Here is a 25,818-nt window from a genome sequence, read left to right on the forward strand (position 1 = left end):
AACAGCTTTCAGACGAGTCAAACGCTGTTGCCATTGGGGGATTACTGAACTGTAAACTGAACGCAGAGTGAAAGGTAATGGGTGATGAAAGTGCGATGTGTTTTTATCGTGACAGATGTCCCGGAAAGCCTATTTCACCGGAGAGAGCTACCTGGGATCCACAGCAAAGATTTCCCCCTTCGACAGCTTTGAGGGAGGACTCAACTTCAGAACGCTGCAGCCCGGCGGACTCCTGTTCTATCTGAGTGAAGGGGTATACACGCATCTTTGTTTTTATACACGGAGGGGGACATTTGTTTGTGCAATTTCAAAGGATTTGGGGTCCAAACAAGGATAAGCACAAGTATGATTTAGTCATAAAAAGACCAATCAAGAATTTTACCTGGGATGTCATTGTAATAATTTGTAATAGTGCTGCTATATAATAACTGTTACCTTATTTTCTCCCACTTCAGTCTGATGAGTTCAGTATCTCTCTGGAGAATGGGGCCGTGGTGCTGAACTCCAGAGGCACTCGAGTTAAATCGCACAAGAAACAATACAATGACGGACGGACACACTTCTTAGTGGCCTCAGTAAACAACCAGAAGTAAGTATTCAGCTTGGCAGCTGCCTTTTGTGAGTGTTGGGCTTTGAGTCCAGCCAGTCACTCTGTTTTCTGATTTGTACTTGTCTGGAGACAGTAACTTTTGAATAAAAATCAACACAGTTAAAAAAAAAAAAAAAAAAAAAATTTAATTTTGTATATATACACATGATCTAATAAGAATTTATACCAATGTAGTGGTAAGTACATCCTGTTTCCTCTCAAATTAATGATGTTAGACATCAATTTAGACACATGGAAAGTGTTAAACTCTTCTTAGAGCCTCCATGTTAGAAATTGTATTTGAGAGGAATTTTATTTGGTTATAATATGTTTCGATTTTGTTTATTTGGCCTATACTACAGCAATATAACCATAAGTGTCACAAATAACTAACTGACCGGTTGAACTGTTCACCTTAGGTATTCGCTGTTGGTGGACGACAAGGACAAGCAGGAGAAGAAACGTCCGTCATCTGCCACAAGATCCTCCTCAGGTTCTGCTGTGAAGACCTTCTACTATGGAGGGTCGCCGAGCAGCAGCTTCAAGAACTTCACAGGCTGCATCAGCTACGCCTACATCAACAGGTAGATCCCCACTGAACAGTCACGACAGCCTAAAGTAAGAAGGGATGCAACTGATTTATCCTACAGGTTACACTAGGCCAAATCCTCCCCTTCATATCTCTCCACACTGCAACGCTGAGATCTTTCTAACCTTTATAAAATGTTCCACCTGGAACCACAGAGAACTATTCTATGAGGACAAGTCAAAGAACCCTATATGGTTCTTGGGTCTTTATTGTTTATTGTAGGATTGTTGCTGTTTAGTGTAGGGGATTTACCCTCTATCCCTCCATGAGAGGAAGAGACTCACAAATTAGGCTGTGAGTACTTAAGGACTTGGTGTCTGTTGCTATGAAGACATGCTAGTGTGTTGAGAGCTCTCTTACATGTTTAGCACTCTTCTACCTGTATTTCTGTAGACAGGACAGGGACATTGAGCCGGAGGACTTCCAGCGATACACAGAGAAGGTCCAGACGTCCCTGCAGGACTGTCCAGTCCAGCGCCCCCCTGCTGCTCTGCTGTCAAGGCACAGGGAACACACTTCTAGAGCCAAACAGGGCCAATCACAAAAGGTAAAACAAAGACTGCTGCAAAACTGACTTTCTTGGGGATCTTAATTTAGTTGCGATGATCTGCATCATCCTGACATTCAACAAATACTCCCATAGGTTAGCAGGGAGAAGTCCAGCCTCCCTCTGGGCCTGATGGAACTGAAGAGCGATGACCAGGAGCCATTAGAGCTGAACGACGAGCCATGCTACCTCTCCTCAAGTCCCAGAGCAACCCGCAAAGCCTTCCACTACGGGGGCATCGCCAACAGCAGGCAGCACTACACAGACCTCCCAGACTCCCTCTCCAAGAGGTACGTCAATCGAGGAACACTTTACAAGTAACCTCAAGGTTAAGTGTGTTTCGAAAAGCTCACTCTGCACTCTTTCAAGGGTTTTCTTTGTTGCCTGCATGCATGACTTAATGCGCCTACCACCTTCCAGGTCCCACTTCTCCTTGTCCCTGAAGACCCACTCGTCCTTTGGCCTCATCTTTTATGTATCGGATGTCCAAGAGGACAACTTCATGGCTCTCTTCCTGGCCCACGGGAAGCTTGTGTACACCTTCAACGTAGCAGACCAAAGAGTCAAAATCAGGAGCGAGGACAAATACAACGACGGGGTGTGGCACAATGTAAGTTCATGAACTTATTCCATCCGTCAATACTGAGTGGATGCATTCAGTTATGTGTCAACAATGTCTACAGTGACGATTATTTCCTCTTCTCCTGCTGAAGGTTGTTTTTATCCGTGATGGGAGTATGGGGCGGTTAATAATTGATGGGCTCACGGTGCTGGAAGACAGAGCTCAGGGAGGAAATGTCTCCTGGCATGTCAGCAGTCCCGTCTATGTCGGGGGAGTTCCTCCAGAGATGGCCCAAAAGAATATTCAGGTATGGATTCAAGTTTATGTGAGAGGTTTAACAATTAAAACATACACTGCATGAGTCATTTGAAACACACAGATTTTGTATCACGGTCTGTAGCTGTGAATAAAAGTTACCTCTTACAAATTTCTGTAATTTATGAGCAGTATTAATAGATGTTTTTGGCAACCTTTGCAAAAAACTGTACATGCATGAAGGGGAAAAATGAGAGGAGGATTTTCTTTCATTTTGCATTTCGAGGATAAAGTCAAAATTTTAGAATATGCGCTAATGGTAGTTGTAGCATTCTCAACGATTTTATTCTTAACATATCGACTTCATTTTCAACAGTAAAACTCTATTTCTACTCTGTTCCCGACATTTCGACTTATTCTCAAAATTTCAACTTTATTCTCAAAATGCTGTTTCAACATTATTGTCAACAATTCAACTTTATTATAAATCAATAAACAATCTTCCTCCTCTGATGTCTTATGTCTGGCACTAATACTAAAAATTCCACCTTATTCTGGACATTTTGACTTTCTTACATTCTCGAAATGAAAAATTATAAAAAGGATGTGTTTTATTGGTTATGAATTCAAGTTTTTCTTTGTAATCACTTAAATACCCAGCTCCCTGTGAGTTTGAAGAATAACCCCATAATGTATATCTCACCTTCTGATATGCGTCTCCGCGTGTCTCCCTTCAGAGGAACTCTGCGTACAGCTTCACCGGCTGCCTGAAGAACCTTCAGCTTGACGGACAGTGGCTGTCCTCCGGGGCAGAGACCTTTGGGGTCACCCCGTGCTTCGAGGGACTCTCTGAGGCGGGAACGTACTTCTCAGAGGAAGGAGGATATGTCGTGCTAGGTACATTCTAGTAGTTTGATAATGGGAGACAAAAGGAATTCTACGCTTTGTATGAATGCAAAGATGTCACAGTGTTGATTCTGTGCAATCTTTCTTCCCGTATGTTACATCGGGCAACTGTTTGTGAAATTGAACATCTGTTATATTACGCGGCTCATTAGATTCCCTTGTGGAAAAAAACTCACAAGCCCCGGCTGGTCTCTCACCATCCCTGTGTGCACGGAGAGAGTTCGGTTGGGTGGAGGAACATGATACCCTCGGTGCAACTGTGGTGAAAGTGTGTCTCTGCTGAGAGGGGAGAGCAGAGGATGGGAGGGAGGGAGGGAGGGGTGGGGAACGCCCCAAGGAACTTGGGAACCGAAACTGCAGCTGTTGAAGGAGCGGAGTAATTTCACACGTGCGCGCACCGCAGAGAACCACGGCTGATTAATGTGGCAGAGAGGTGAGGCCCGGAGCGGATGAGGTGCCCCAGAACTCACTTCATCTCGCTCGCTCTGCTTCTCCTCCTTCAGATGAAACATTCGACCTGGGGCTGAGGTTTGAGCTGGTGATGGAGGTGCGCCCCCGCGTGACATCGGGGGTCCTGCTGAATGTGCGCACTGCTGAGGGCTACTTTACCATGTACATTCATCAAGGGGCGGTAAGTAAGAAAAAAAAACACATCGTGTTGATCAAACATGCACCTTCCGTTCAAAAGTATGGATGCAGTGTTGGCGTGTCTCCAGGTGGTGGTTCTCGTGAACGATGGGTCGCATGAGTTCTTCACAAAGGTGTCGCCGAGACAGGGTCTGTGTGCCGGCAACTGGCACAGAATCACTGGTGAGAATGTATTAGTTAAAACTACAGTTGGTAACTTTGATAAAAAATTATCAAAAGCTTTTTGTCATATTTGCACAGTATATTTTTATGAAAACACTTCTTTACTTCTACTGAAGTAAACTTTGAAATACAATAATTTTACTTGTAACTGAGACTTCTCACATTGTGGTTTTGCTACTTTTCCTAAATAACGTGTCTGAATACTTTGAATACTATTACTAATGCTATTAAATAGTCTAAATACTCTTAATAGTAGCCCACAGTTATTTGGATTCATTATATAAACTTGTTTGGATTTATTTTGGCTAAACCGATGTGTTCCATCCTTGCTTGATCTCAGTGATCCGGGACGCCAACGTCGTCCAGCTGGATGTGGACTCTGAGGTCAACCATGTGGTGGGTCCCCTGGACCCCGGCTCCACAAACACCAAGAAGCCAGTGTTCATTGGCGGAGCTCCAGGTGAACCCAGGAAGACATTTCTGATTTTCCTCCGTTGTACTCGTCTATCATCACATCTCTCTAAACGTGCTACGCACTCTTCCTTCCTCAGATCTTTTCCTCCCAGAGAGCATCGCCACCCAGAAGCCCTACGTGGGCTGCGTGAGGAACCTGACCATCAATCACAGCCGAGTGAGCTTCAGCAAAGCCGTTCTGGTCAGCGGGGCGGTCAGCGTTGGAACCTGTCCCGCAGCGTGAACACTTCCGTCCACACCATCCCCAATACAGCACTGACCAAATACGTTACAAAACGCTCTTTCTGTCCAACGTAACCATTAAGAGAAGTATCGTCACTGTTTGTCCTTGTTTCTCTCTTCTACTGTCATTTTTTCATTCATTTCTGTATTTTTTTATTTTTTATTTACATGATAATGTCTCATGCCAAGAATACGACCAAATTGTCCCAAATTTGAAAATAACCGGTAAAGATTTATAAGATGAAAGGCTCACAACCATCCTGAGGAACCTACAGTGTGTCCATGATTTAGACTTTTTACATAATATAAAAGATGTTAATGCATTTTATGTTCCACCATCCCACCTTATACTCACAATGACACTTTTGTTTTTGCACAAGTTCATGTTCAAAACTTTTGTTTTTGTACAGTTTTATTTCTGATAAATAAAACATATTTTACATCCATGTACGGGTTTTGGTTTCTAAAACGAGGACGTTTCATGTAGTTTTTATGGCCTATTCGTTGGTTTAGAATCTTTCTTTATGTACAGTTCAAAATTATTTGTAAACAATATGTATGTAATTATTTGTAATATTTGTTCTGCAATGGCCAAACTTTTACCCAGGGAATATTCATAGCAAAGTCAGTCCAATGTGTAATGACTTTGTGACAACCTCCAGACTGAGACAGAGAGCGAGTAGCTCCGTTTGTATCCATAAAAGGTTGGTGGATGGATATTATTGGGAAATCTCCTTTTATTTTCCAGCCATGGAGAGAATTTCAGGAAATGCGTTTATCATGATGCTAATAGCTCAATGCTTACGATTAACAGAAGCATAAAACAAGGCTGCCCATTTCCCAATCTCTCCTCAGCGGAAATATTCTTCTAAAGAATTTACATATTGAGCCGTTTAGACTCTAGATTTATTTTCAGAAGCATCTGGTTTACAATTGAACTTGAAAAAAAGGTGGGTTTATGAGTTATACATGACTGCCATCTTGTGGCAGCAGACGGTATCCCCATTATATCAATATGATAGGTGTGCATATTACAAAGCATGCTAAATGAAGTGAAACTTTGAATATATGGAACAACATGGAGGAACGCCAGTCAAGATGAGACAGGTGATCAACTAGAGATCTTTCTCTTTTCAGGTCATAATTATACAACAAAGATGGAAAGTCTTTCAAGGTGCATTCATCCAGCTAAAGACCATCAACAAGATACACTTTGACATTTGGAAAAGAAAACCTCATTCTATGAAGAAAGCTGCCATTGCAGACGATTAGGAAGGTGATGGTCCACAGGCCATTGACTTTGACTGTGTAAATGGAACCCTTCAAAATCAAATATTACAGCTTTTGGTATTTTTTTATGATTTGTGGTATTGATTGTCTTCTACGTTGTGACTTTTTTGTTCAACAATTACCTGTAAAATTGTCCTCATTCCCATCACAAGTGGTTGTATTGAACGCTATTTTACAAACACAGTTTCACACCGCACCCATCTCAAATTACAGATCCATTCTTTTTAGAAATAGGTCTCTATTCTACAGTGACTGGGTGGAGAAAATGATTTGGTCCATCACCCACTTATTAGATGATTGTAGCAACATCTCACCTGTTGAGAAATTCTGCAGCATTTCATTTCCAGTAAAATTAATGCAACCGTAAACAATCCGATGAGGTTATTAGAAGCATATTCACGACTCATGTGGTTGCCCCCTCCAATCTTCCTTCACTGATCAATGATGGACACGATTTCTCAAGTAAGATCTCTCCAAACAAAGTGAGCCGTAGTCTCTTTACATGTGATTTATTTCCCATGCAATTCAGCAGGAACTCAGCAACTCATACATTTTGTCAGCCTATACGTTAAAGAAATTATGCATCAACTTCTGTAAAGTTACCTTTACCTCCATAAGCAAAAGAGGTTCATTTCAAGTATACAAAGATACATATTCATCAGGAGAACTCTTTAGACAAAGGTTCAACATTGATCCCAATAACTGTTTATTCTGTGATGAAGAAATAGTAACTACGGACACTAGTAATTGTTTTTCTTATGTCTAAACAGAAATACTTTCTGGTGCATGATTGGCTAGAATCAAAAATCTTTTCTCTCTCTCGTTTTACCAGAAATTTAGAATCATAACGGAGGTTCTGTTGAATACTTTATTATTTTTTTTAGGTAGTTTGTTCATCCATAAATGTATTAAGTATGTGGAAAAGAAAGTAGCAAAACTACTTCAAAATAGTTTTGAATAAAAGTCTGCCATGTGTAGGAGACGGAGACTTAATTGATATATAAAAAAATACATATTAATGATTTAAATATTCATGAGCCAAAGAGATAAGTGATGAATGAATATGAATTGCAAGCTGCAGTTTACGCTCTGCATTGCCAAATACGTCGTTTCCATGGTAAAACGTCATCAGCCCTCGACCAAACACAGTGGAGGCGCGAGACGAGAAGCGTTCAAAAGTCTTCTCTAAAAGTCGTCTTAATGGACAGTTATTGAATAAAGTTAACATTAACTATGCCTTAGCCCCGCGTTAGAAAGGGCTCTGCGTGCTGCTGCTGCCATGACACAGTCAGTCGTTGTCCAAGGTGAGTTACAACCCGGGTGTCTGGATGACGTTAGCATCCAGACACGAGCTAACAGCTAGCTTAGCCGTCATTTGCTTTGTAGGTACTGTAGCCTCGCTATTAGCGGAACGGTCATAACTTCATCATAAGTTCTGAGCTCGTTAAGTTGGTTAACCCTACCGCTGAGTTAACGGACGGTTGGCACGCGGAAACATTTCCCCCAGCATGTGCTAACTACACTCTGAATTGGTGTTCTTCAGTTGGACAGTGTGGAAACCAGGTCGGCTGCAGGTTCTGGGACCTCGCTCTGCGAGAACACGCCCACGTCAATAAAGTAAGTAACACACACTTGCGATACGGAAAAGGCACTTAACCATCATTCAAGTCAAACACAACCTCACTCTCATCTTACATTAGCTCACAATAGGCTTGTTTCTTCTTCTTCACAACAGACATTTTGACATGTCATTAAACAATAATGATGCATGAGTTACATATTTTTTAACTGGGATTCTTCAGTAGAATGGAGCAATGATAAATTCACGTACTTACTTACAACTGTGCTTCTCTGGTTACTGTAAGTGAAAATGTATACAATGAAAAAAGACTGCATTAGTAGTAGAGCATACAGTAATATATCATATGGTAATACTTTTATGTGCATGAGATCCTCCTTTCCTTGCTGAGAATTGAAACCCTAGAAACCCTTTTTATTGTCATATACATATACACATACACGAAATTTGACTTCTGCATTTGACCCATCCCTGTATATAGGGAGCAGTGGGCTGCCAATGACAGGCGCCCGGGGAGCCTGAGGTTCAGTGTCTTGCTCAGGGACACTACGACACGTCCCAGTCGAGGATCTCGACTGTGATAAGCAATTGTCTGAAATTGTATAGACCGACAATAAATCGATTAATCAGTTAACATATATTTAATTCCCATAAAGCAGCCTTTGAATTTAAATTTATATTGAGAAATGTTTACACCTCTAGCACACACGCAAATACACAGGCTATGCATAAACATTGTTGTTGTGTCCTTCACTCATCAAACAGACATGTTGATCGCCTACCACGACCTGTAACGACATCACTAACATCCTATTTGTTCCCCCTCATATTCAGAAAGGATTGTATGATGAGGCACTGGGTAGCTTTTTCCGAAACGTGGACTCAAGGTAATCCCACCTTCTTTCACTGAGTAACGGCTAAATGGGTTGAGACATTAGCCTCCGTGCAGCGGTCCAAATGTAGCCCTGTTATGTTTGGTTTCTTCCTCCAGGGAGAGGGATGGGGGAGCCTGTGCTGTTGGTGGGAGGATCCAGCATCTGAAGGCCAGGGTAAGTTTTTGCTCCTTAATTAGAAAACGGCGTGAGAACAGCTTTCATCCCCTGGTCTTCACAGGGGGTAACAGCTTATTTTAGAGTCGGAGGCCGAGGTCAGGGTTGGATTCTGCCTTTCAGGTGAGGCATCCATTGGTTAAGGTTACAAAGAGGAGTTGAGGAATGATGGCGGGCTGTCAAAGGCAACGAAAAAATTTGTGCTGGCCTCATACTCGCATATTTGAATCCACAGGCGGTGCTGGTGGACATGGAGGAGGGTGTGGTCAACGAGATCCTGCAGGGCCCATTGAGAGAAGTGTTCGACAGCACCCAGCTCCTCACGGACGTGTCGGGTTCAGGCAACAACTGGTGAGAGACAGACGAGCAATGGGGCCGTCTGCACACGGGCTCATGTGGCCGGCAGCAACTGTTACGAACCATCATTTTACCTGTTTCACAAGCGGTTAAACCACAGAGAGTTGTGTTCAGGGATTGAGTCGATGAAGCTGGATTGCCAGAGTTGTTTTCTTAAAGTTCTAAATATGAATTGAAATCATAAAAACCTGCTGTATTACACAGACGCTACATTTCAAATTCCAGACAAGCGTAGTAGTCTCAACAAGTGGCTCTAGTTTTCTTTCCCCCATTTGCTCAAGCCTACAGAGCATAATTAGGAGGAAAGGTCAGCTGTGCTTCCTGACAGGGCCAGTGCTAATACCCCCTCTGGAGGTTTTAGCCTGACAGCCATTGTTAAAAAGAAGCAATGCCTCTTATGCAGAACAGTTGAAACACCCGGAGTGGATTTTGCAGCATGTTAAAAGGCAGTTCACAGAGAGACACGTGTTTGAGTTATTTTAGAGCTGTGATTCTCACAGCATGTCGACTACCCCCGCCCGTCCCCCTCCCCCCCCCCCCCCCCCCCCCCCCCCCCCCCCTTTAAATTCTTACAATAATTGGTTGCATCTTCGAACATATATATTTTTTTCTGGGGTGTCACCAGCCATAACAAACCGTTGGAATATCTGTCAATCTTTGGAACATCCAGCAAATACCACAAAGAGTGTGTGAACATATAATGTTTGTAGTCTCCACTTTGTGTTTCTCTGTCAGACAGACTCACTCACTGCTGCACCAGAGACTGTCTATTGCCACATTCTTTTTTTTTTTTTTTTTTTCCAACCGCTTGCGAAGTTTACAAAAGTGGAAAATATGTTTTCAGTATTCGACCCAAATTAGAAAATGAATCTACCATTCTGGAAGCAAAAGTTCATTTATACATAGTACTTATGAGTTGAACAGCCCATTCTTGCTTCATGAAACCAAAACATTGTTTTACAACTTTGCATTAAAATACTTCTCCTTCTTTCTCTCCAGGGCAGTCGGATACCTGACGTATGGCTCAGCCTACAGGGAGCAGATAGTGGACAAGCTGAGGAAGGCAGCGGAACACTGCGACTGTCTGCAGTGCTTCTTTCTCATTCACTCTATGGGAGGAGGTAAGACGGGGACAGTTTGACCGCTTCCTGATTTTATTAGTCTTGTATTTTGTGCGTGTATGTCAAAGCATTTGGACTGACACGTCTTCTGTTTTACACATACCTCGGTGTATGTTTACGTGCCTAAAAAATGTGCTTTCTCCGGAGGAAGTTAAGCTGGGAAAATCAGGCTTCTACAGTATTCCACACTATTAACAGAAACCAAGTTTCTGGTGAACGTGACACTGAGGAAGACGGGCTACAGCAGACAGTTAATGCACCGATGTTGAATGTGAGGTACGGGCTCCGGCCTGGGGACCAGGGTGCTGAGCCTGCTGGAGGAGGAGTTCCCCGAGGTGTGTCGCATCGTCTCCTCCATCTATCCGTCCGCAGAGGACGACGTCGTCACCTCCCCCTACAACAGCGTCCTGGCCATGAGGGAGCTCACGGAGCACGCCGACTGTGTCCTGCCCGTCGAAAACCAAGTGTGTTTTTTATTCTCCTCTTTCTGCAAGAATCTCTGCCATATGCACACGTTGACAGCCGACGAGCATTTGTTCTCCTCCTCCAGTCGTTGGTGGACATTGTGAACAAGATCAGACAGATGTCTCACGGTGGGAGGCCGGGGTCGGCCATCAAGAGAGACAGCGCCGTCATCTCCGGGCAGGGCGGGCTCAGCGGGGCAGAGAAGCCCTTCGATGCCATGAATAATATCGTGGCTAACCTGTTGCTCAACATCACCAGGTATAGTATTTCTGTTTGCTCACACACAGACGAGTGTTTCTTTCACCACTAGATCTGGAGACTGTGAAAGCCACAACGTATGATTCATTTTTTTTGAGCACATCAAACCACTCACTGGACCCTTGTCTCCTGTATGGAAGCATCCGCCTTTGTTTTGTTTCCTCGTGTAGTTCTTTTTTTGTCTCTTCAATCGGGCACCCACCTGTAGCTTTCAGACTGTATTTTGTCCTGTAGTATTAAGTCTATTTATTTATACACCCCAAATATCAGTATCGACACCCTCTGTCCTTGGATACTTGATTCTGATGAGGAAAAACAACCCCAAAAACTCTCTAATGGAAGCTTACTAGAAAAGATTGCAAGTTTGAGCGGGCAGGTCAAAAAAGTGACAAAGAAGCTTGCTATGGTCCACATTTTCTCCCCCTCTTTCTGTTGCTCTCGCTCAATCAGAGACACACACGCGCGCGCACACACACACACTGCAAGCAGCAGTTCTCAGACCTCCGTCCTAACAATTGTGCTACTATAATGCATAAAGTTGGTGGTTTGCGGGTCTGGCGGAGCGAATTGTCTCTCATCCATTATGCATTACTCCATCACTGCTGGATGGACAGACAGGAAATAGATGTTGTGTAAACGCAATAACCAACGTAATAAAACGACAGCCTAGACAATCAGCATGGCGGAAATGTAAAACGCATATGAAAGAAATGGAATCGGGAGGATGTCGGGCAGCTTCCAGGTGTCGCCAAAGAAAAGAGAACCGACCTACCTCCTCCACCAGGAGGGAGAGAGGGAGAGGGAGAGAGTGATTGTGGGCGATTGTGGCTAAGTGGATAGCAGGGCCGTCTTTCAATCAGAGGGTCGGCGGTTCGAACCCCGGCTCCGCTAGTCGCATGTTGATGTGTCCTTGAGCAAGACACTTAACCCCAAAATTGCTCCCGTAGGTGTATGAATGTGATAGACTGAATCGTAAGTCGCTTTGGATAAAAGCCTCTGCTAAATGACTGTAATGTAAAGAGAGAGAAAACGTCTTTTCCTGCTAAATCACTTGTTGCTGTATGCCTCGCCCTAAGTTTTCTTTGTTCCAGCTCGGCTCGTTTCGACGGATCCCTCAACATGGACCTGAACGAGATCGCCATGAACCTGGTGCCCTTCCCTCGGCTGCACTACCTGGTGCCCAGCCTCACCCCTCTGTACACGCTGGCCGATGTCAGTGTCCCCACCAGAAGGTCTGCTCTCTGGCTGTCACTGCGGCTATTTTCTACCTCACAGTTGTTTCTTTGAATCCCGGGTATTGAGACACACACACACACCACACACACACACACATGTTGACGGTAGTGATGAATGAGAAGGCACCCCCCCCTCCCTCTCACTGATCGGGAGTGTGTAGAATGCCATTTGAAACAGTGCTGGTACTGTAGACTTAAAGGGGAACTACCCCCATTTTTATAGATCTGATTCCTTTGGTCTAAGACAGTCCACAAATATTAGTAAACATGAACAACTCTCTCAATCTTTTGATATCACATGTACATTCTGTCCTTCACAACTGAGATCAATACAATAGAATAAAGCTCTTTGTCTCTGGAGCAGCTCCAGACTTTACACTGAATAACAGAGACCGACTTCTCTGGTTTCTGGCTTTAAACAGAGAGTAGCTCACGCTCACAGATATTTATTATATATATATATTATAATAGCAATTTTATTTTTGTTACCAATATGTATATTGTTGTGGCAAATAAATTAAAACAAAATAATAAATGATTAAACTGATGTTCAATACACTGGATAGACAAACCTCTTAATACTTACAAAAGCAAAACTTCGATAACTCATTTTGTTCCCTTTTTAAGATGTTTGTATTAATTATGTGATATATTATGTCTTCAGAAGTTATATGAAAACATATTTTAAATTTGCACAGGGCGGGGAGGGGAATGTATGTATGAATGCAGATCAGGGTGTTGCTTAAAAATATCTTGTATGCTCAGCAGAACTTGCCTGGACACAAAGGTACAAATATTGCCCCCTTTGGCCCCGAGTCTAACTCCAGTGTACCTGAAATCCCTCCTCCACCTTTCACCCACTATAACCAGTAAATAGAGACTGGTGTTTCTGTTTCCCCCCCAACGGAAACCACCCGCCTCTCCTTGAAAGAAATAAACAAAATATTTTATTTATCCAATTTCGGTTGTTTTATTTCAGCTCCGTGGGAAAGTCTTACCTGCGCTTTGCTGCCATTTACTGTCATGCTAGTTTCTGTCCTCCTGTGTGGAGCTTTGTAGACAGCGTGTTTAAAGCTCGCTACCAACAGAAGCTGCTCTGTTTCGACAATATGAGGGCGAAAGATTTCCGTGAAATACAACCGAATTGAAAATGCAGTGATTTAAAGCACAAAGGCTGTGTTATGTGGAAGTATAGCGTTTGTCATGTTTGGTTTCCTGTCTCCTCTAACCGTGCCCCTCTAGACTGGATCAGATGTTCAGCGATGCCTTCAGCAAAGACCACCAGCTGATCCGAGCCGACCCGAGGCGCAGCCTCTACCTGGCCTGCGCCCTCATGGTCCGGGGCAACGTGCAGGTGTCTGACGTCCGCAGGAACATCGAGAGGTCAGAGCAGCCGCCGCCCCCCCACCCCCACTGCACCAATCCTGATGGGCTCTAAATAGTGCCCCCATTCAGCACCGGCAGCGGTGATTCATGACTGGTCCATTCAGCAGCCCCCTCCCCTCTCCCCTCAGCTCTCCCCCCGCAGGCCTTGTTTTTCATGTGGCGTGTTGTCGAGGGAATCTGAAACAGAAGGGGGGGGCAGAAAGTATACTTCTATAAGAAGAAATGATACCCCACCAAAAGACTCTTAAGGGCACACATTAAACTGGACATACTGCAGCATAATTTACTGTTTATTGGTCCCTTTTTAAATTAAATTTCGTTCATAGAACAAATAAAAACTGGAGGTTTTTACCATAAACTTTGGAAGTGTTGACGAAACTAAACACCAACAAAGGAGGTGTTGACCGGTGAACCGTTTTATCAAGCAGAAGTGCCAAACATGGTTCAAGCTGCTCAAAGATGAAGAGTTGCTGCTTTTCTCTATTTAAAATCATCAACAGAATCCCTTTGAGTTTTGGACGGCTGGTTTGACATAACAAGACATTTGAAGACGTCAACTTGGAATTGAGGAAACTCATTTAACTAACCTAATGATCAACTAGGTGATTCGGGTAAAAAAAATAAAGACATTTTTTCAAGATTTTTTTTTCTTGTGAACTTCTGATTTTAATCTCAAGAGAATTTCAATTTTTATTTCTTGCAACTTTATGGCTTTATAATCTTTTCTCGTAAATTTGTGAGGTTTTTATTCCTTGTAAAATGACCACTTACATCTCACAGAATATCCATGTATTTTTCTCATGAAAATTATTCTTAGAATATTAACCCCTTCCCCTGAAATTTTATTTTATAATTTGTTTTACTTACAATGGCCCTAATACACCATCATAGGTTAAAGACATTTGGATCATTGTAAAATGCCCGTAGGTGCTCCATGAGCACTGCAGCCCTTTCCTTGCGTTTGACGGGTCGTTCTCGTCCCTGCTCTAGACTGAAGCCTTCGCTGCCCTTTGTCTCGTGGAACCAGGAGGGCTGGAAGACGGGCCTGTGTTCGGTGCCTCCTGTGGGTCACGCCCACTCCCTGCTGGCCCTGGCCAACAACACCTGTGTGAAGCTCACCTTCATGGAGCTGAGGGAACGTTTCACCAAGCTCTACAGGAAGAAGGTGCAAAGTCATTGTATGTTTTTTAGACCAACATAAGTTTCATCCAAGTAATGTGTCACTTATACATCAAACCATCAAATGTTTTCTCGATGCATCTTGTTAAATGTGTGGATCACTAGTTTTTATCATAGAATACCTTCTGGGGTTTTTGGACAGTTTGACGATACTGTAGCTTCTTGCGGTGGACATTTGTTTTGGATATGTAAATGAAATGAGTTAAGAGGAATCTTAAGTCCGATTGAAATAGTTTTCTCAGACTTCATAAGTGACCGGCACGCCCTCTATGTCTTTTCCAGGCTCACCTCCACCACTACCTGCATGTGGACGGGATGGAGCAGAGCTTCTTCTCGGAGGCTGTGGGCTCACTGAGCTCGCTGATTGAAGAGTACCACCATCTGGATGCCACCAAGGGGAGACTCGTGCCCGACGCACCCAGACTCGGCATCGCCAGCTGAAGCTTCCGCTCTGTTGTAAATCTCTGTGTAGCTGATCAGCCTCTGTGTCTGTCTCCTTCTACGGCAGAGATTGTGTTTTCAATAAGGACTTCACATAACCAAATCTTTTGTACATACCTTTATAAGTTATTTATCAATATTGTCTGATTCATGACCCGATTTAAAATGTAACACAAGGAACAACAACAACTCAATCTGTGTAACCTGATTTGCCATTTCTTGGCTCCCTGACCGTAGTATTATGAGGTTCTGTTAATATGTCAGCATCTGCTGTTACAGCTACAGGCGCTGGCCAGATTCCTTGTTCTTATTGCACATGCATGTCCTGAAGATAGGGCTCATAAAAGCTTTTATCATAAGTAGAAGTCTTCATCTATTCAATGATCCCAGCCACTCGTTCCTTACGAAAAGAGGTTGTTTTTTCTAACTTAATGACCAGAGTATGCATATGTTTCTGTCCTTAGTCCGCCACAGCAGGGATCACGTCCCAGCGCCTGTGTCTCGGTTGGATCCGTCAGAGTAACCGCAGGTCAGAGAACATGTCGTCTGGATCGGTGCACTTCCTCTGGCACACGCAGGACGTGATCCACTGCATCTTCCACTGTGTGTTGGAGCCCGCCTTGCACGTGAAGTTGACTTTGATCATGCTCGACTTGTTGGGGACACAGCAGTGCTTGTCCGTACAGACGCCACAGTACGTGGGCTTGAACTTCTTGGTGCTGGTGCAGCCCGAGAGCGTCAGCTTCTCCGCTTTCTTCGCTTGGAACTTAGGCCGGCACGTCTTTCCCTTTGGCATCTGAGAGGAGAAAACAGCGAATTTTGTTTGTGTATATTTTTTGGAGGATCTCTAATAAATCAACACTTCAATAGAATTTTGACAAACTTGTCACCTTAACACTCCTCATCACGCTCTTCTCACACGGCCGCAGCAGACACAGGCGTTGGTCCTTCCTCATCTCGCACTTGCCGTTGTCGTTGTCGACGCGCACCGAGATGCCCAGGCCGCAGGTTTTGGAGCAGGGGCTCCAGGGCGTGGTCTGGATCAGACAGTTCTTCTTCCAGGCTAAAGGAGGATCCCTGTAAGCTTTCAGTTTTACAGTTAAAGGGCACTGTGTCAGCAACACCCCGTGCAAAGAACTATGTGCCACCGTACTGCCAAGCAGTGCATAGGCCCCACATACCTAACCCTCCAAGGAAATTCACCAAAACTTTAAATTCCTTTAGAGCTGTGCTTACTGTACACGAGTTAAGAAGAATGAGTAGAGTAGAAAGGGGCATTTAGCAGAACTGAAACTGTATTTCTGTTTCCTTGTGAGTATGTCAGCTCTTAGATTTTAAATCTAAACAATGTGCTCTGTTCATCCAGTGAGAAATGAAATGTTTGTTTCCACGACAGGTCATGATATAGATATGTTTCTGCAAGAGTTTCATGCAAACCAATGACTGGTACATCAAAGTAGAATGTACTGTGCTTTTAATAAAAACAGGCAGTCGTCCCTCGTGCTGCTCATAACTGGAACCATCCATCTTTCTGTTTAGCAATGACACGCACACTCCCCTTTCCCCCCCAACCAGCTAACTCAGACAGCAATTAGCATTCCAGGCCAGACGCTTGTGCACAGGTTTGCTCCATAAACACACACCTGACATGTAGGTCGTGTCCTGCTGGTGCTTCTTCGGGCTCTGGCCACTGCGAAGGCCGGCTGGCATGCTGCCCATCAGCGGCGCGGGGCCCAGGAGAGCAGCAGGCTTCTGGATGAAAGCGGGGGTGCAGCCGATGGCTCCAGCAATACAAGTGCACTTATAGAGGGGGCTGGGCTGGAATCCTTCTCCGTTCTCATAGTGGGCCCCATTCAGGTCGCAGCCTACTGCCATCAGGTCTGACAGAGTGAGGGGAAACATGTCACAGCTCAGGCAGCGCAACTCTCTTCATGACGTTAATGGGAATCTAAAATGTGTGAGATTTGTACATAACTTTTATTTGGTCACACAATTATGTTGACAAACTAAATATTAAAAAATACAATCTGGCATTAATGTATTTACAAAAATGTACTCATTCATACAATAAAAGTTTGGCAATGTGTATACATTAATTAATACGTTGATTGCAGGTACATTCGTAGCAGAAACGTTAGCTGTGTCGGCAGCTTTATTGATTACAATGTGTGTGTGTTCCATCAGATGCTCGTGAAACTTTAAAACATGCCTGAAACGCTCATGGTGCATAGACTATACAAGAAGGGGACGTAGTCGTGATGTCACTCAGTGGTTTGTGGACTTCCATTTAGAAGCCTCGAGTTTGGCATTTTTGGCCGTCACCATCTTAGTTTTTTGGAACCAGAAGTGATGATATTGGGAGCGAGGCAGGGCCAGGTAGCTAGCTAGCTAGCTTGGGGAGCAAGATGCATCTGTAGTTCCCGTTAACTGTGATATTAATTGGGAAGCTAATTTTGTCTCGTGAAAAACAGGCTTAAGACAAAATGTGGGAGTGTCTAGTACGACTGAATGCTGAACATCACAGTGGTCACTCAAAGCGTCCACGCCCTTAATTATGCATAACTTTAAGCCTTGAGTCAATTTAAACGGCTGAGTTGTGTAAAGATATACTCCACGTACAGTTGACAGGAACAGGGATATTAGCTATAGAGACCGGGCTGTAAACATGTTTATTTCTGCTGTTAAATTGGGCATTTTAACATTGCAGTCTATGGGGATTGACTCGACTTTGAAGAAGTGGCCATTTGAGGAACGGCAGTTTTTGGCACTTCCGCATTGGCTTACATTTTGGGGACTGGATGTTCGGTGTAGACCATGGCTGTATTAAGGAGAGATGCCTTCAAAGATAGCGGCCCATTCATTCCTATTGGAGCTGCTCACTGAGTGGTTATGCTGAAAAAAACTCTTTTTCTATTTTTGTCCAGCTAAGCAGGTTGAGACTGTGCACGTCCAAGACTTCTGCTGGCTGAGCCGGCTTACTTACATCTTTTTAGGACAAAATAATTGATTCGTTGGGCCCGGCTCATATAAAAACAGCTCCGTAGCTACTAGAGGTCTGCAACTTTAATTAGGCTACAGCTGTTATCTCAGTATATCGGATGCACGTTTCTAGTATTCATTCCCTCCATGACGAAGATGAAAGCCACTCACATGCACACACTCCGACCTCGTATCTGGGCCGGTCAGCTGAGAAGTCACAGTACATGTTCTTGTGCGGGTCGCAGACGTCCCTCTCGTTGCACGGCTCTCCGATCTGCCTCGCGCAGCTCTTGCAGCAGCCGCACCCGTCCAGGACGGAGCTCACCCCCGGGGCGCAGTGGGGTCTCTGCCGACACTTGCAGGGCCACTGGCAGAACTGCCGCCTCTCGGCCGCGGCCCGCCCGTCTCGAGGAGTCAGCTGCCCATTGTTCTGAGCCCAGCTGAAGCACTGGGGGAGGAGGGCAGAGATCCATCAGCTTTAGCTCACCATTTGTTTACTGGAGCTGTGTTTGATGTTCGTAACACTTTTACTCAGCACACCCTCGCACCTCAAAGGCATCTTTTTGAATGGAAAACAGTAACACCTTTGCAGTGTTAACTCAGTACCTGTCTATAATCCCATGGACAGCTGCATGGTTAGCTACGTTAGAAAAAGTATGACGAGGTCGGTCAGAAAATGCCACGTGTGAGGTAGTTTGTTTGAACTGCAGAATCTGTAACGGGCCACCACAGTCATAAAATACCCTCTCATACGAGATGTTCTTACTTTTCCAGAGAGAGAGAGAGAGAGAGAGAGAGAGCCTACAAGTTACTTCTAGTTTGTGTCTGTGGGAGAAAAATGTATTTTTGTCTTGAAATATATATTTGTGTAAAATCAATCATCCTTCATTTGAAATGTATCCATTTATATTCACATTCATACTGTGACAATGGCCGGTATCATTGTCATATGTTATTCACGTCACTGAGACAGGGAGTCTAGTAAAGGTAAGAGGGGGGGGGGGGGGGGGGAGTTAAACCAGTAGGGCAAGACTGGTTTATTAAAAAACAACTTGTGTTATAACTTGTTCGAGGTACACCGTGTAACTTGTCTAGGTGAGAGTTCAGAGGAGGGGGGGTGGGGGCTTGGGGTATAAAGTAGTGTACAGTGCTATTGTGAAGTTGAATCCGGACAGCTCGCGTTACATGTACTCTTTTTGATGCAAATAAATCAGCATGAGCTGAAGAAAATCCAATCTCTCTCTCGTGTTCTGTGGGTGTTCGTTACCGCGTTCCTAACAGTGAGAGCCTGTGGTGTCTCACCACGAGTCAGATAGAGAACAGGTACTGAGCCAGCCGTTAGGTATTGAGGTTTAACATAAGTCTTGAAGTCAAAGAGGCTGATCATCAACTACGAAAAAACAAAACACAACAGAAGGTTTCAATCAAGACTACGAAAGAATAACTAGCTCAGTCACCAAAAGGCCATATCAGATTGCCATTTTCTATCATTCCTCTGACTGAATTCATGCATGTTGGTTGTATACAAGAGATTTGTACGGATGGCTAAAGGTCCCACTGATGAAACTAAAAGGTGGAAAAGCTAAATTTACATTCTGTGTCAAAGTTGCCTCAGGAAACTTTGGAGAAATATTTGCCTGCTTCATGCCTCTTTGACATCAGTGCCTCATGCACAGTCCCGCTGTCCTAAATACTCACTAGAACACTGAATGTGGATTAATCCGCTGCTGAAAATAGTCCCCAAAAAATGGACTATTCACTTTTGTTTGACCTAAAAACTACAGTGCCCAGCTGTTAACAGAGTTTCTGAGCCTTTTTTAAAGGGCCAGTGTGTAGGAGTTAGCATGCGAATGTCCCTCTCTAGAGCCAGTGTTTGGTTTGTCCATTCTGGGCTACTGTAGAAACATGGCGGCCGGCTCCGTCAAAAGGACCCGGAGTTCCGTATGTAGATACAAACGGCTCATTCTAACCATCATTTTGCATCATCACTGACTGTTGAAGGTGTACATTTTCGCACCTATGAAATGTAACGTATTGCATGATGGGATTGTTAGCTGTTGTGGGATTTCATGAGGTTTATCTAACTCGCCTCGCATATTTATTTTAGCTCTTTACTGTCGATTACAAGAATTCAAAAAGGGAAAAAAAAGAGAAAAGTTCCCTTTAAAATGCAAACATACATTTTAAAGGGGCAGTGTGTTGCATTTAGGGTAATATATTAACAGGAATATATTAATGATCTCATTAATTCATCTCAAAATAAGAATCGTGTTTTCGTCAGCACTTCTTCACAGAGCCATGTGTCTACAGTAGCCCAGAACGGACAAACCAAACACTGGCTCTAAATAGGGCCAATCCAGTTTCCACATTTTTTGCGTCGGCCACCATAGTTCACATGCACGCGTGGCACACTGGAGAAGCTTCGGTTGGTTGCAATCTGCCAACTCACCACTAGATGACGCCTAACCCTACACACTGGTCTTTTAAGCCCAATCGGTTACAATCTCAACTTCTTCCTTTTCACTGCCACCTCAAATGATGTGACGCTCTTTTGTAGCTATGAATTTGAGCATTTTTCCTATTATGGTCACACAGCCATGTTTTAAAGCCTTCAACCTAACTGCACATCGAGGAAGAAGGCATTTCAAATGTAAAAGACTACAGATGGCTCGGAGCGGTGACAGCCCAACAGCTTATAAATATTTTAGTGTGCGGGCCTATACAACTGCTTGGTATTTGCTATGATGCAATCTCTGCGTGGTGCCACTTGTGCTCCAATTCCCCCGACTGCTGCTCAAGGGTCACTGAGGGCTATGCCAAAAATCTGAAGCCTGTCTGCCAGGTTTACTGAATGAGCTCATTTCATGGTGTGAAAATGGGTCCACGGGAGCTTTAAATACAAAGACCTCAGACTTCGCTCCCGTTTTCTACTCTCTGTGAAAGGAGGACCAACTCTGAGCCCAATAAAATTGAGAATACAAATATACTTGTAAATGGCCAGCTGATTATTATTTCAGAATATTTATCCAAATAGATATATTCCAAGAGTCAAATTATGAAAAGGCAAATTCAGATGGTGCCCTGCTACTGAGAAAACCAAAGCATCTGTTGTTGTTTTGCCCTCAAGTGTTGTCCAATCAAAAACCTCAGACTGTCTATAGAGTCAGAATAGAAAGGAAAATAAAAAAGAAGAGAATGCTCTTCTTACCTGTTGAGCAAGGATGAGCAGGAGGTAACGGCAGGGAAGCGATAGCATCTCTTAAGTGAGAAGGTCTGTGAGCTGCAGGAGGGCGCAGGGGGACGAGGGGAGCTGGAAGGTGGGATTTAGGGAGGAAGACTGGCAGAGGGATAGAGGAATAAGGGGGGGGGGTAGAGATTGGGAGTTCTGACCTGTCTGAGAAGGGGGACAAAGCAGCCCTCTGTGTCCTCTCCAAACGCACCTTTTCCCCCCGCCTTACTGATCCAGAGGGGAAATATTTGTCTTCATAACTGCCGGGCCACTCCAGGACCTTCAAGTCCCGCCCACTTGTTTATTCTTAGTCTGCCAAACCTCGCGCACATTTACCTGGGTGAAACTAACCGTTAAATCTGCAGAACCATGTGTGACAGGCCGCTACATGGCGCTCGGTAAAGAACGTGCTGTCTGGTTCATTCTGTAATGGACAAAAACGGGTCCGGTTGGGATATGTGAATGCAGTCACTGTGTGTTGTTTGTTTAATGTGGTTCCGAAGCTGTATGGCCCCACTTAATGCGCACAGACATGTATTTGAGTTCACATTCCATTATTATTTACACTGAGTAAAGAGGTCCCTCTCAGAGCCAGCCCTCCACCTCCGTCCACGTACAGCCAACGCCCCTCTGGGAGGTCACATGGACGGACCAGAATAAAACCTGCTTACTTCTCTGTTTTTACAACTGCTATACCTGCTATTACAACTGCCTGTACTCCCAGCCATAAGAGTCCAACCAATACAGGATGTGTGAGGCGGATACTGATATTTGAGACAATAGTGCAGTGGCACCGAGTACAAAGTGTGCTGGAATAAATATGGAAGTATTAATGTCACATGTAAGTGGATATGACGGTATACATGGCGTGATTAGATTTCTATTGGAAGTGATGGTATTTGGCCTTCATGTTAAAAGAAACTGTAGAATATATAATTTACAGGTACATTGGATGTTTAGTGGTACAGAGTCATTGCACAGGGATTGTTCCTGACACTATGCGACTGATGTTAAGTGTCCATCAGAGTGAAAAGGCTTTGGGAACAAACGGTTCTTGTGTCTGGTTGTTTTGATTACAGTGTTCTGTGGCGCCTTCCAAACAGGTAGTGTCCAGGGTGTGAAGGGTCTGCAGTGATGTTTCCTGACTCTGGGGGTGTACTAGTCCTGGATGGAGGGCTGGCACCAATCATTTTCTCTGTAGTCCTGACCGTCCCTTGTAGTCTGTCCCTGTCCCGTTTAGTGGCCGATCCAAACCACACAGTGATGGAGGAGCAGAGAACAGACTGGATTTTTGCGGTGAAGGACCGGATGTTCAGTATGGTGATGAGGGGCAGTATAGGAGGGGGTTGAGCTCCAGATTGTTCTGACCACACCAGAGGACCAGCTGTTCAACCTCCCGTCTGTACGCAGACTCATCACCGTCCCTGATGAGGCCGATGACCGTTGTGTCGTCTGTGAGCAGTCGTTGGTGTAGAGGGAGAAGAGCAGTAGGGAGAGCACACATCCCTGAAGGCCGCCAGTGCTGATGGTCCGGGTGCTGGGTACGATTTTACCCATGCAGTTATTTATTTATGCTAGTTCCGTTATTATTTTTAACACAAATGAACCATGATCTTTTTCTCTTTTTTTAACCTTCAACAAGTAGTTTTGTTTCCTCAACCTAACCAATCGCTTCACAAAGTTATCAGTGGCATTGTGCGTTTCTGCAAATGTCACATGAATTAATGAATCGTATTTTTGGTTCAGAAATGTCGACATTCAACTACCCCGTGGTGTGCAGAAATGTACAATACACTTCTGTCTGTACAATGCATTCCCTCTCAAATTCAAAGGGGCTTTATTGGCATGACATTTTCAAGAACAGTGTTTCCAAAGCATTAAAATACAAAAGTACACAATAACGGTACCATATGAATATTAACACAGCACTAAGATTGATATACACATGAGTGAGTTATGTGTAGGTTTTGGCGTGTTGATACATATTGGGCAGCAACTGTTCCTGATTTCATTGAATGTTTTACGTAGTTGGAAGAAGCCTTTTTGTCCAACACTGACCCCATATTCAATTTTCTTTTGGGTACTATTATTTTATTTGTGTTTGTTCCTAATTCACTTGCCAGTTTATGGACACAGAGCGTGCACTCGGTTAGGATCTGTCTCTGCTTTCTATCTCTGACAGCAGAGAGATATTTTTGCTAATTTACAATCTCTTTTTAGGGCTGGATGACATTCTCATCCGCTCGTTCCAAATAGATTTCTTTACATTGCGTTATAATTTGTTTTTCTGTGGTTGGTGTTTGGAGAGCAGGGTTTTTGTGAAACTGAGCACAGTGTGTCTGAGAGGAGGGGGGGGGGGGGGGGGGGACAGTTAGCCTCAGCAGCAACTGAAATAGGGGACTATTTCTGGGCTCAGCTCTTGGGTTTGAAGGCTTTGGATTGGAGGGTCTCTGGGGCTGGATTTAAGGTGATAAAATAGAATGGAATGTTTATTATACCAGCGGGTATCTCCATAGTTGTGCTGCTCTACATGCATTTGTTGGTGTCTTTTAAGTATACTTGTAAAATGTATCCGCAGAATTCTGCATTGCAAGATTGGGTATGATGTTTGGGTCTAGCTGTGATGACTGAGTGGACCCCATACAGCGCAATGGGCTGGATGACACTTTAAATTACAATAGTCTCAAACTACATTGGACCTGCTTGATACTTTTATAATCTGCTGCTGCAAAACCTTCAACCTCTGTAACACCAGTGCTATGAGCAAAAAAAAACACCTTGTGTTAGCAGGTGGTGCCTGAGGGCGAATGTCCCACTTTTAAAGAGCCCAGTTATGCTCTTCGTTTGATCTTGCACTCTGCATCCTGCTTGGTCTGTTAGTCGAGTATTCCAGCTGTGTTTCCACGTTCCCTCCACGGGGGCGTGAGAGCCTTTCACTCTGGAAAATCAAATTGTAAACCGAAATCTATCGCAGTGTAAGATTTGACATACATTAAGACCTATATATATATATTTAAAGAAAAGTTTGAAACACACAAAGAAAGCACATGTCTCAATGGGATTGGATCATTTGGTTTCATGTTATTTTGATTAAATATCAGAACATATTTATAGTACTCAGATGAGTACCAACAGTTACAGGTGTCCATCTACAGCGGTGTATTCTAACTGTATCATAGTGAGAATAAACAGTCGTAGCTGACGCTGACACTGGACTGACGATGAACTAAAGTAGAAGTCCTGAAATGTTCCGTTACAACCTTCACAGAGCTATAGACTCTCACGCAACGGTTTCCGATTTTCTTCTTTTTCAGGCTGGTTTTGTGGAAATGGAGCTAGTCGTGGTGAAACGTTGTGTAACAGTGATACTCGTTACTAGAGAAGTTGGAAGGAGATATACATTTCTACAATGTTATGTTTCTACGTTAAAAAAAACATCGCTGGGTTAGCCTGAACTATGCTGCGACCGCTCATCAGCCAGGTTCAAATTGGGAAGAGGAATAGCATCGGGTCCTAGCTGCGTTAGCTTAGCTTCCATCTCGCCTCTGCTCCCGCTCCCTCTCCGTGGAAGAGACTCGTCTCAAGGTCCGCTGCCAGAAAATGTATCCAATCCCCACGCCTCCTTCTCTGACGGTGATGAGTGTATTCTGTCATGTGCCATAAGTACTTCAGTAAAATGGCCAACAAATTAAAACTAAAATGTAGCGAAATTCGGGGGAGCTACCGACCGCGGCATGTACATTCCATCTTTCTGACCTGTTTTTGCTGCTGAATAAGTTATATCCTAATCCTACAAACGCAAAGTATAGACCCTTCTGCCTGCTTCTCTCTGAAATCGCGTTTTTCCAAAAATATGGATGATATCTAATCAGGGAGTTTAACCGCAAGATGGTGCTACAGTGTGTAAAGCAAGGAAGAGTAACAAGACAGGTGTTTTAAAATGTATATATAAATTGGTTTTCAACCCATTTTTCCTGTTTGGTACCTGATGTGAGCTGAAACATTGAGCTTTATGTGTTTTAATGTATCAGAGCCCATGATGAAATACATATTCTATTTACTGTATTTACAGAATATCCTGCAGCACTCACTTTTTACTGTTTCGTCCGCTTGGCACTGAATGGGAGCTCTGGTTTTTGGCACCAGGTTGAATGTATTTGTGAAATTTCTCTTAACCCTGCGACTCTTTTCTGATGTGTTTTTGCTTTGGAAATACAAAGCCTTGAATAGGATTTCACGCGCCCACCGCTCACAGTGCGAGACGTGAACTGCCGGAGCCCCACAACTCATCAAAGA

At 43.9% G+C, this 25,818-nt stretch overlaps 3 protein-coding genes across 4 annotated transcripts in view; 2 read left to right on the forward strand and 1 right to left on the reverse strand.

Annotated features, from left to right (window-relative positions):
* lama4 (laminin, alpha 4) overlaps window positions 1-6,159 on the forward strand; it is a 30,958-nt gene extending 24,799 nt beyond the window's left edge. The window contains exons 29-40 of the mRNA XM_031861559.1: window positions 116-253; window positions 456-589; window positions 1,009-1,173; window positions 1,572-1,725; window positions 1,822-2,015; window positions 2,146-2,335; window positions 2,439-2,594; window positions 3,280-3,439; window positions 3,952-4,079; window positions 4,165-4,258; window positions 4,599-4,718; window positions 4,810-6,159. Coding sequence (XP_031717419.1) covers window positions 116-253; window positions 456-589; window positions 1,009-1,173; window positions 1,572-1,725; window positions 1,822-2,015; window positions 2,146-2,335; window positions 2,439-2,594; window positions 3,280-3,439; window positions 3,952-4,079; window positions 4,165-4,258; window positions 4,599-4,718; window positions 4,810-4,955 — 1,779 coding nt within the window. The 3' untranslated portion in view covers window positions 4,956-6,159. The remainder of the gene's footprint in view (window positions 1-115; window positions 254-455; window positions 590-1,008; window positions 1,174-1,571; window positions 1,726-1,821; window positions 2,016-2,145; window positions 2,336-2,438; window positions 2,595-3,279; window positions 3,440-3,951; window positions 4,080-4,164; window positions 4,259-4,598; window positions 4,719-4,809) is intronic.
* A 1,224-nt stretch (window positions 6,160-7,383) lies between these two features.
* On the forward strand, window positions 7,384-17,418 carry tube1 (tubulin, epsilon 1). Of its 2 annotated transcripts, XM_031861815.1 has the most exons (13): window positions 7,384-7,548; window positions 7,788-7,861; window positions 8,658-8,710; window positions 8,815-8,872; window positions 9,108-9,223; window positions 10,229-10,350; window positions 10,627-10,814; window positions 10,901-11,073; window positions 12,165-12,305; window positions 13,551-13,691; window positions 14,685-14,859; window positions 15,156-15,329; window positions 15,779-17,418. In XM_031861815.1, exons 1-12 carry the CDS (start codon window positions 7,524-7,526, stop codon window positions 15,312-15,314), a joined length of 1,425 nt encoding a protein of 474 aa, XP_031717675.1. In that variant the 5' UTR covers window positions 7,384-7,523; the 3' UTR covers window positions 15,315-15,329; window positions 15,779-17,418. The 2 variants fall into 2 exon arrangements, with proteins under 2 accessions (XP_031717675.1, XP_031717674.1); XM_031861814.1 differs by lacking the exon at window positions 15,779-17,418 and having other exon boundaries at window positions 15,156-15,673.
* ccn6 (cellular communication network factor 6) lies at window positions 15,647-21,552 on the reverse strand. The gene is made up of 5 exons (XM_031861816.1): window positions 21,502-21,552; window positions 18,465-18,741; window positions 16,958-17,194; window positions 16,205-16,398; window positions 15,647-16,110 (listed from the first exon to the last, which is right to left on the reverse strand). The coding sequence occupies exons 1-5, from the start codon at window positions 21,547-21,549 to the stop codon at window positions 15,829-15,831; spliced, it is 1,038 nt and encodes a 345-aa protein (XP_031717676.1). The 5' UTR covers window positions 21,550-21,552; the 3' UTR covers window positions 15,647-15,828.
* Window positions 21,553-25,818: the final 4,266 nt, after the last annotated feature.

The sequence above is a fragment of the Anarrhichthys ocellatus genome, unplaced genomic scaffold (genome assembly GCF_004355925.1).
Source record: "Anarrhichthys ocellatus isolate YVR2014 unplaced genomic scaffold, GSC_Weel_1.0 scaffold25, whole genome shotgun sequence".
NCBI classification, from domain to species: Eukaryota; Metazoa; Chordata; class Actinopteri; order Perciformes; family Anarhichadidae; genus Anarrhichthys; species Anarrhichthys ocellatus.